Here is an 11,277-nt window from a genome sequence, read left to right as displayed (position 1 = left end):
TCTCTTTAAAACTCAAGATCAAGTCCGAAACCTTGGTGTACTGATAGATTCCAACCTGACTTTCAACAGTCATATCAAATCAATTACTAAAACAGCCTTCTACCAGCTGAAGAACATATCCAGAGTGAAGGCTTGCATGTGCCAAGCAGACAAGAAGAAGCTCATTCATGCTTTTATTTCAAGTAGACTTGACTACTGTAATGGTCTTCTGACTGGACTCCTCAAAAGAGCATTAAACAGCTGCAGCTCATTCAGAATGCTGCAGCTCGGGTTCTGACCAGAGAAAAATTGTCCCAACATATTACTCCAATTCTAAAATCTCTACACTGGCTCCCAGTCAGGTTTAGAATATATGTTCAAGTTCTGCTACTGGTCTATAAATCACTGAATGGTTTAAATCCTGAATACATTAAAGAAACGCTCATGGAATATAAACCCAGTAGGGTTCTGAGATCTACAGACTCAGGTCAAATAGTGGAGCACAGAGTCCAAAGCAAACATGGTGAAGCAGCATTTAGCTATTATGCTACACACAAATGGAATAAATTGCCAACAGAAGTGACCTCAACCCCAAGTGTGAATGTTTTTAAGTCAAGGTTAAAAACTTGCAGACTAGACTATTAATACAAATCCGCCAGGAATCCTCAGATACATGGGTTGTCGGGCTGCCGACCGGATATTGCAAGGCTAGGAATCGGTTGCCTGAAGGTTTATGGTTTTAATCTCGTAAAACAAGTGCCAGAGGTCTCACGCTGTGCTCCGCAGGTAACGTTATGCTTACAACCAAACACAGCAGTGCTGGATACTAGCGACGCTACTAGTTCAACTACATTTCTCTGTGGTGTCACTACTTCAGCATCAAATAGCTTTTAAGTAGTTAAGCTACTTCCGTGGTCACGGCGATAGCAAAGTAGCGTTCCCTCAGGAGTTGTAAACATTGAATGTGACGCCACGTCATGTATCTTATCTCAAGTCCGCCGTCGACACCGGGGCCGGCGGCGAAATGTGCGCCGCAGATTGTAAACATGCAGACAATATGAAAAAGGTGGGTACATCTCGGCAATTTCCTTGGGCTGTAACTCAGCAAACTAATGCTTCTTCTCGAGTCCTCGTTGGTGTTGGTACTGTGTGACCCTAAAATGAAACTTCCGAGAGGACACATGGCCAGGTATGTCCAGAAACTGATGCAACAATCGCCAGTTGAACTAAGCTAGTCATAACGACTTCAAAGTTCAAAAAGTCAGCCAGCACTCAGCAAGCAGCAAAAAAACAAAACAAGAAGCAAACAAACAGTGCGTGTGTGCAGTGGCGGTCCTAGCTTGAATGGCACGGTGTGCGAGACCACCCATGGCTCCTTAAATATTGTTTGTGCAGAGTTTGTAGAGAGAAAATCTTCAAAATTAATTGTTGTATTGTTGTGTTCTATTTAAATAATTAATTTGCTATTGAAAGAATATATAATTTTTATTTTTTACAATGCCATAAAGCAACAATGCTCAGGGTTAAGTGGTCTTTTACTGTACATGTTTGAAAATAAGGTTAGACAAATGTCATTTTATAAAATTGGTTCTTTATGATTAGCAAATGTGCAAATGTTAACTATCACATATTTTCTGCACCGAATCGAATCAAGAATTGGGTCGCTCCCATACTGAATCGAATCCGATCGAATTGTTCGGCCCGTAAAGATATCATTTTTTTAATCGAGTCGCTACCTGTGTATCTAGATCGGCCTCATGCCAGAGATTCCCAACTCTAGTTTAAAAGCTGTTTTTTTTCTTTGTTTTTAAATGCTTTTAATCATGTAAAGCACATCGCGTTACTTTGTGTATGAAATGCACTATATAAATATATTTGCTTTGCTGTATGAAGCATACGATCAGATTGTTCTGATGTCAACCATATGTGGAATAAAGCCACAACTGGGCAAATTTGTATGGATCTGATCTGGTTATATTTTAAAGGGGGTTCAATTAGTGGTAGTCGTCATTCATTCATCCGTCCGTCCATCTGTCCATCTACTTTTCACGCCGTTTATCCTCATCCGGGTGACAGATGAACTGGAGCCTATCACAGCTTACTTTGGAAGAGAGGCGGGGTACAAACAGCCATTCAGAAACACATTCACAGCTCTGGGAAATTTTGTCTTCAATTAACCTAACATGGGTGTTTTTGGAATGTGGTTAGAAGCCTGAGTACCCAGAGAAAACCCACACATGCACGGGGGGAACATGCAAACTCCTCAGAGGAAGGCCGGAGCCCAGATTCAAGCGAGTTGTGAGGCAAACGTTCTAACCAGTTCTCCACCTCATCAAAGGTTTTTTATTTTATTACCTTTTTTTGCACAACTGGAAAAGTGCTGTGGCTGCAGTGAAAGTAAAACAACCCAGCCAAAAAGTCAGCATGCTCCCCTTGCATGACAACTTGCAATCACATCGAGAGAGTATACTGTACACCAGGGTCCTCAACCTTTGTAGGGTTATGGCTGCAAAATGAGAGCTGCTTCTAGGGTACTGATTAATGTGTAAGGTACCAGTTTAATACACACTTCTGAAAGGGTTGAAATTTGCTTCAATTATTTGGCGTTCATCTTCATTATTATTGTCACCGTTGTCCTCGTCTCCATGAACACTACGGTTTTGGTCATGCCCTACGTTACTGACCTTTGAACTACACAAGTTTTTTTTTTTTTTTTTTAAAACAATATCATTTTCAAATTTACACCAACGCAAGTGTGATTTGAAAAAGAATAGCCACAAAAAAGTAAGATGAAGCTTGCAGCTAAATACTGCTGTTTTTTTTAAGAATAGATACTCAAAAGCCTCTCACTGGTGAGCTAATTTTAGAAGAGGCCCGTGGGCTACATGTTTAGTCATTGGGGACTAACTGATGCCCCACGGGCACCATTTTGGTTACCCTGGTATGAAAATTTTCATCATGAAATACTTTTGGGGGGCTAGTAACAAAAACTTTGTAATTTGACCAAGGCAAGACTGAGAAAACATAGTCAATTGTTTGAATGGTGATTTGAGCGTTTTTTTTCCTCTAACCCAACACTGTGAATGTGTGATGTGTCAGTCCAGAAGAAAATGTTACGTGAGGTAAATAGCTTCCAAGTGAGACGGAACACCGGCCGTAATTTACCTATTAAAATACAAGTTGATTCAAAAATGGGCTTGGTGGAAATTTAGACATAGTTAACGTGATCATTGAGGGACTGGCTAGGCTAATCAGTGTTTAATTAATGGACGTTTCTGTTGCTCAGATTAATGGCGCAGATGTGCTCTTTTGACTGTGAAATGGATCACGTGCTATTGAGCTGACGTTAGCTAGCAGGTTAGCCCTTATGTTCTGTTAAATTGCTCAGACAAGCCGACCAAACACAAGGCAGTCTTACGATCGTCTCTGTACAACTATTTGCAACATACACTTGGTGTATCCTTCTCACCCAAAATAAAAATTAAAATAAATAAATAAAACCTTTGCAGGCATATCTGGCACTACACCCCTAAACAGAACCATGTCATCGTTTTCAGTTCAAGTCAACTGTATACTTCTGACTTCCTGCTACCTTGAAGTACACTCGTGGCTATTATTTACAAACATTCTGAAAAGGTCTATAAAGCTCATTAATAGATGGCTGGACAGACGGATGGACGGATAGACAGACAGACAGAGAGATATAGATAGATAGATAGATAGATAGATAGATAGATAGATAGATAGATAGATAGATAGATAGATAGATAGATAGATAGATAGATAGATAGATAGATAGATAGATAGATAGATAGATAGATAGATAGATAGATAGATAGATAGATAGATAGATACTTTAGTTCAGTGGTTCACTCATCACATAAGCTACCAAGGCTCAGGCTCATGACAGCTTTTGACAGTATTTGTTCACAAGTTAGCCAAAGTGAATTGGCACCTTTGTTGAAAGGTAATTTTGAAGTGACACCAAGTGGAAGGAAATATATCTTGTCACCCAGTTCCATTCATGTCTTTCTCAAAATCTGCCGTGAAGAGAAAGGTTGGCAACAAGCTCAGCCAATTTTGGGAAAAGTGGGAGAGGGAATGTTAAGCACAGGGCCTCCCCGGTGTGTGTTATATGCACAGAGAAAGGTGCGATGCTTCAGAAATACAGCATCAGACGTCATTATTAGTTAACTACACATGCTGAGGCGCATGCAAAATACCAGAGGGATGAGAGAGAGGACCAGGTCACCAATCTTGTTCTGAACTCTTAGTTATACAGATTGAGAAGATTGAATTAGTTGTCCTTTTTTAGAATACTTGAAAGTTTGGCCGGCACGGTGGAGACTGCTTAGCACATCTGCCTCATGGTTCTGGGGACCGGGATTCAAATCCCGGCCCCCCCTGTGTGGAGTTTGCATGTTCTCCCCGTGCCTGTGTGGGTTTTCTCCGGGCACCCCGGTTTCCTCCCACATCTCAAAAACATGCGTGGTAGGTTGATTGACGACTCTAAATTGCCCGTAGGTGTGAATGTGAGTGCGAATGGTTGTTTGTTTCTATGTGCCCTGCGATTGGCTGGCGACCGGTTCAGGGTGTACCCCGCCTCCGGCCTGGGATAGGCTCCAGCAGCCCGTGACCCTGGTGAGGATAGGCGGTAAAGAAAATGGAAGGATGGATGGATGAACGTTTGAAACCCATTTTTGTGGAATACTTGATCTGCCCAGACTCTATCTCCAGCGGCCCCTGGATAAGTTAAGTTTGAGACCCTTGCTGTACACAGATACTGTAGATAGAGATGGCTAGATGGGCCTCTATCACAAATGAATATAAATATTTGGATCTTTTTGCTCAAACCATTTGGCCATATTATACATCTCGGTGGTGAGCTGGCTCATAAATTTCCATGTCTCCCATCCCTCCCTCCCGGCTTTCCCACGGGAGGTGCCAGACGGCCAGTAATTTGGTTGTCTTGGCTCGTCTGGAGTAACACCTGCCCCCTCTCTGGGGAGGGAGCGAGCCTTTCAGCCAGGAGCACAAACGGAGGAGCCTACTACTACTGCCTTTAGCTGCTGACCACTGACACTGTGTGTTTGCGTGCATGCATGTGTGTGTGTGTGTGTGTGTGTGTGTGTGTGTGTGTGTGTGTGTGCGTGCGTGCGTGCGCAGCACGCTCACCACATGCACGTTTGTCACTCTCCACACATCCACATGCACGAGCGTGAAGCTGAAGTCATCCTCTATACCAGTGGTTCTCAAAGTGTGGAACGAGTACCTCTGGTGGTACATGCACCGAAAAAAACTCCTCTGAATTTACTCAATTGTAACATGTACATCGGTTTCACATGATTAAAATGTGTTAAAGTAACATATTTTTTGATTTAAAAATATATATATATATTTTTTTTTTAGGAAAATAGGGGAAAATGACCTCAATTTGTCACATTTTAATCACGTGCAACCGAAAATTAAGTACTCCCCCCCAGTGTGGGCTCCCTCAACTGGTATGCAAAAGAATCACTAAATGAAATGTTGAAACTGAGCATAATGTTACGGTGGCTTAAACATTTTTAAAAAAAAATCCAGTGTAGTGCACTTTTTGAATAGAGTTCAGTTGTATTCAACCTTTATACAGTACATTATACACATTTAATATTTTAGTTTGTTTTCGAATATTTATTTCAGTGCACTTATTATTCAATTTTATGTGCGGTATATTATAATTTAATCATTATTCAAGTAGTTTTTTTAAAATGTTCATATAAGTGTAGTGTTAATGTTCAAACTAGGCATAATGTTACAGTGGCTTAAGATAACATTAAATATACTGTACTTTTTAGGAATAAAACCATTTTGCACTCTGCGCTACCTACTGGATTTTAATGTTGTCATGATGGTAGTACTTGGAGAACTAATTATTTTAGTATAGGCTATTTGGTGACAAAAGTTTGAGAACCACTGGTTTATACGATTGCACTGAGTCGAGATTGCAGCAGCGCTGGAGTCACTCAGACATGTTTGCTTATTCTTATCCCAACATTTCGATATGTAAATATTATAATCGTACGAGGATACAAAAGGAAAGACAAAGTTTTTCTTCAAATATCGCCGTTTTTTAATTGAAAATAACACCAGAAAATATGAAAAGTTTGTCCTTTAGAAACCAGCAGTCACACAATAGCTCCACTACAAAAGATGTGCATGTAAGCAACAAGTAGTCTACACAACCCTGAAGAGACAAAAAAATCTTTGGATAGAGGATATGTTTTTTGCTCTTCACTAGAAAAAGCACATCATTAATTTCCAAATACAAAGCAGAGACAATTAAACAAATAGCCACCCCCCTCCCCCAACATCGAAGTATTAAACATAATAAATTCAGAGTACTTCTTGTAAATTATTTGTTTTTTGGTCACAGCAAAAAAGAGGTTGAATAATGTCAATCCCTCGGTGGTGGAAGCCGTTTGCCATAATCGTTTTAAAAATGAAATTTATGAGCAGTCCATTTTTAACCTCTTAACTATAAGGAAATAAATATTTTATAGAGCCAGTGTGCTCTATCTTCAAGTGCTTATCGTTGCTATTGATAAACAATAGACATCAAATGATGACAATAATAATAATGATAATTAAAACATACACCAGACTCACGTGAAATAAATTAACAGAAAGTGCAATTTTAAAAAGGACCACCACTTTCCAAGTTGAACGTCACAGTCTAAAATATCCAAGCAAAAAACCAACACACACACACACACACGCACACGCACGCACGCACGCACGCGCGCACACACACACACGCCCGAGGTAAACATAAATAATTTGAGTCTTAAATAGCAACACAATTAAATAAATAATTCCGTAATTTAAAAAAAAACAAAACAATTAAGGTCACCGTTTTATATGTCCTAAGTGGCACTTACGCATGTTCTCATTCTTTCCCCGTGGAAAACTAAATTTGTCAAGCAGACATCTTCACGTTTCTGTTATTCATCGCCCTGCATCACGAACTTGGGACTTTTACTGTGGACGGATCAGTTCAATTGAAATGGGACTTTATTATTATTCCCGAATCGTGCACTCGCTTTGGGCTCCGTGGTGACGTCACCGTGTGGCAGCCACCGCTCTGGAATAATGAGGCACCAATTGCATCCGATCCGCCCAAACCAGCCTGTTGCGTGCAGGGACAAAAACCTTTTCAAATCATTGATCACCCGCTTAACACTACGAGGAGCAAAGTGGAAGATCTGAAAATAGAAAAAGAAAAAAAAACATTGTTCAAGAAAATCTCAAAGGCCAAATATATGCGTGGTCTTTTTTGTTTTTGTTTTTGTGTGTGTGTTTTTTTTTTTTTTTGTTTTTTTTTTAAACATCCAGGACATGGTTGAGATAAGAGATGTAGCAGATAGCCAGTCTGAGGATCTCAATCTTGGACAGTTTCTTGTCCGGTGGCAAAGTGGGCAGCAGTTTGCGGAGCTCGGCGAAGGCCACGTTGAACGCTTCCACCCGGATCCGCTCCCTGGTGGCGTGGGCCGAGCGGTACTTGGCGGTGGCCCGCCGCCGTCGCCGCTTCTCCTCGCGGCTCAGAGGCTGATCCGCCCGGCACTTGTTGGCCCGTTCGTCGCCCTCCGCCGGCTCTTCCGACGAGCAGCCCGCAGACTTGAGGCCGCTCAGCAGCGTCTCCGGGTCGGATTGAGTCCACGAGAGGTCCGCCTCGGCCTGGTCCGGACTTAGCATCATCTTTAATATCCTTCGTTTGGGCTGAAGTTCTTACACCGAAAGGGGAGAAAACATTATTTATCATTATTTTCTGTCCTTTTAATTATTTTTATAGCAACATGCACTGAAAAAAAATAGTTATTTGGATTTACTTAATTTGAACATACTGTATACATCGGTTGCACATGATTAAATCGTATGCAACCGATGTGCTCAAATTAAGTAAATCCAAGGACTTTTTTTTAAAGTGACATTTCTCAATTGGAAAGCAAACTAAATTCGGTCTATTTTGAACGCATGATGACATTTGAACTATACATTCGGAATATCCTCTAGTAAGATCCTTGGAAGGAGTGGGACTATCGAACAATGTTTTATTTTCCCACTGTTTTGATGCTTTATTGTTGTTGTTGTTTTTAGAATCATGAATAAGAAGAACGCTTTTATTTTTAAATGACAAACTCCATCATGCAAATCGATTAATCGGCGAATTAACATAATAAGACTTGGCCATCTGTCAGTGATAAACACAACTGTTAGGCTGAATGTTGCCAAAATATTGCTGTTTGTTCATTCGATAGATTGATACAAAAATAGAGCCTTCTTCAATCAGAAATTAAATGTATTGCTTCATCGACATTTTACGAATTCTCCCAAGGGAAACATTTACAACATATTTTGCATATTTATGTGTAAGACTCACCTTGGCAGGTACAGTTGGCAGTTTTTGTGTGTGTGTGTGTCTCGCAAATATCCTAAAAAGATGCTGAACTTAAAATCATATTCCAGCTCGGTGTTGCACAGGCAACTTCAATGCCAACTTTTTCTTTTCCAACTTGCACACATCGAAGTGCGCCCTGATGAAACCTTTGTGGAGGAATTAGCTACGACAGGTGATGTCCGCCACCTTTTTGGGGTCGTCAGAAGCTTCGATCCTCCACATGTAGGGTGATGGAGAGACAATAGAGGCACAGATCGCCGGTTACTCGTCCATCCACGTGCAGGAAGATGATGATGATGATGATGACGGCGATAGAGATGGGAAGTCACTTGACGCGCATATTACGCTTCCTTTCGCTCTCCCGGTATCACGTGTGAGATAAGATCCAAACGACCCCCGTCTAATAAAGGCTCACTTCACGGACGGAGGGGCTGGAATATATTTGAGGAAAGGTATTGTCTAACCCTCCTCTCTCTCTCTCTCTCTCTCTATCCCTCTCTCTCTCGCTCTCTCTCTCGTGCACGCGCTCATTGTTGTGCACGCCCCCTGAGCTCCCCTGGAGCACTTTCTGCCTCCCATGGGGGTGGGGGTGGTGGTGGGGGTGGGGGTGGGGGCCAAAGATGCGCGTGTGTTAAAATAAAGGGATGGAAAACATAAACGCGACTTAGTACACGTTTGCGGTTTCCCGAATGACAGAAAAGAAATATAATAATGTCATGATGGATGTGCTTAATTTATTTGAATGTATTGTTTTTATTACAGGGGGTGTTTTTCTTATTTTTATTTTTTTATTTGTTTGTGCGCAGGTGTACAATGCTTAATATGTATAGCTGTTCTGTTTTAATGATGGATTGGAATTCTTTGATGTAGCCATTTTTTTTCGTAATCCAATCACAGATTAATTTATCAAAAATGAACGCATGATTAATCTGTTGCATCTTACTTGATTTGAATGTCAGATAAAGCATTTATAGCAGCAATTTAAATTGAAGTTCAGACGAGCATACTTTATCAGAGTTTATCAGATCAGATTGTAATTTTCTGCGTATGGACGAAAATAAAGTTGTAACAATACTTAAGAGTTTCAAGGCAACAGAATGAAACCGTAACAGATGCAAGTATGATTTTTGCACATGAAAGTTATTGTTTCAATATCATTGAAAAATATATGTATAATATCCCTCCATTTGTTTTCCTTGACATACTTTTTCATCATTGAGTTGAAAAACAGACAAAAACCAGTGCAGTGAAGCCTTGAGATACGAGTCTTATTCATTCCGTGACCACGCTCATAACTCAAAGATCTCAAATGTCAAATCATCTTTCTCCATTGAAATGATGGGAAATGCCATTAATTCTTTCCAGCCTCAAAAAACAACAAATGTGTTTGATAACTTTAACTGAACTTAAAAAGCATATTGACATAATTAAGTAGAATTAAAAAGAATTAAACAGTTTTTTATCATACTTTCTGCTTTAATTCAATGCACTTTGTGCTGCTCCTTCTGGTGTGTGCACCTTGGCCAACAGGAGGCAGTATAACACAGACATACATCATATGAATATGGAGACAGTCTCAGCAGTAATATTAGTCATTATTTGCAGAGGATAAAGAATATATGCCTGTGAGTATTGTGATCGTGTCTATATATGTGTTGTTCCACCGATTGTGTTCAAATATCTGTTGCTTGAAGGGTTATAACAATTTAATATAGATGCATTAATTTATAGCAGCCTTCAAGGAAAAGTTATGTAATTCTCTTTTGTTTTATGTTTAGTTTGACAGTAGACTTCAACTAGGAGAGGCAATAAACAGCTTGAAGCTCTTTTTTGAAGAATTGTTCATGAATTCTTTATGCCAAACTGCTGCTTGGTGTGAAGTGAGTTGAGTCACTGCCACCATGCAGCGCCCTTAGCTCAAGTTTTTGCTTGCAAGTCAAAGCAAAAAAAATAATAAAAAAAAATAAAAAAAGGCCGATGACAGCTCATATCAAAAAAAATCTTAAGTCTGGTCACTCATATCCCAAGGCACCACTGTATTTGACCAAATGAATATAAAAAAAATAGAAAATTACTTTAGTGTCGATACTAAGTCCCACATATTGCTCATTTGTGAGCTTTCAGTCCCCTATTAGTCCTGCTGACCACCACACCTGCCATCCATTCCTCTTCCTGTCAAGCGAGGAGGAGAAGAACCTGCATGCCAGTAAGAGTGTGGAGTTTTGCTGTGCCTAAAGAGGTGATTACAATTATAAGAACAAGCTCAATGACTGGTCGTGGCTTGCAGCCACCGTGCACACCCACACTGTGATGGACACACAAATCACACTACGTGCAGTGCCAGAAGGACAAAATCAGTGCAAATCCAGCATGCATGAGAGAGAATTGACTATGTAAGAGATGACGGACAGGTCGCCCTGGGCTCTAAGCGTGTGCATGTGTGTGTGTGTGTTGGTGTGACATGGAGAGTCTGACAACAGGGTGTACTGGAGACATGTCAAGACCAGGAGACAGAGGCCTCTTGACAGCTGGAGCCCATGGACACACATACACACACACACACACACACACACACACACAAAAACATACAGGCACGCACGCACGTGCACACACTCACAGAAAAACTGACGACTTGATCGGTGGTGGTCCGTGATGCCCGGATCACTCCACAGTGCATGAGGCCCCTGGTGAAGATCCTGACAAATGTGTTAGACTGTATTGAGAGATGAAGAAAAGAAAAAGAAAGTGTTTTCAAAATGTATTAATACATACTGTACATAGTAGGGATGCATCGATACCACTTCTTCAGACCGAGTACGAGTACATACATTAGAGTACTTAACGATACTGAATACCGATAC

At 40.6% G+C, this 11,277-nt stretch overlaps 1 protein-coding gene across 2 annotated transcripts; it reads right to left on the bottom strand.

Annotated features, from left to right (window-relative positions):
- Positions 1-6,003: 6,003 nt before the first annotated feature.
- Positions 6,004-8,928, bottom strand: nhlh2 (nescient helix loop helix 2). 2 transcript variants are annotated; one of them, XM_061765562.1, is made up of 2 exons: positions 8,399-8,928; positions 6,004-7,737 (listed from the first exon to the last, which is right to left on the bottom strand). In XM_061765562.1, the coding sequence occupies exon 2, from the start codon at positions 7,714-7,716 to the stop codon at positions 7,342-7,344; it is 375 nt and encodes a 124-aa protein (XP_061621546.1). In that variant the 5' UTR covers positions 7,717-7,737; positions 8,399-8,928; the 3' UTR covers positions 6,004-7,341. The 2 variants fall into 2 exon arrangements, with proteins under 2 accessions (XP_061621546.1, XP_061621463.1); XM_061765479.1 differs by having other exon boundaries at positions 6,008-7,745.
- Positions 8,929-11,277: the final 2,349 nt, after the last annotated feature.

This window comes from Phyllopteryx taeniolatus, chromosome 1 (assembly GCF_024500385.1).
Source record: "Phyllopteryx taeniolatus isolate TA_2022b chromosome 1, UOR_Ptae_1.2, whole genome shotgun sequence".
Taxonomy (NCBI): Eukaryota; Metazoa; Chordata; class Actinopteri; order Syngnathiformes; family Syngnathidae; genus Phyllopteryx; species Phyllopteryx taeniolatus.
This window is presented reverse-complemented; position numbering and strand designations above follow the sequence as displayed.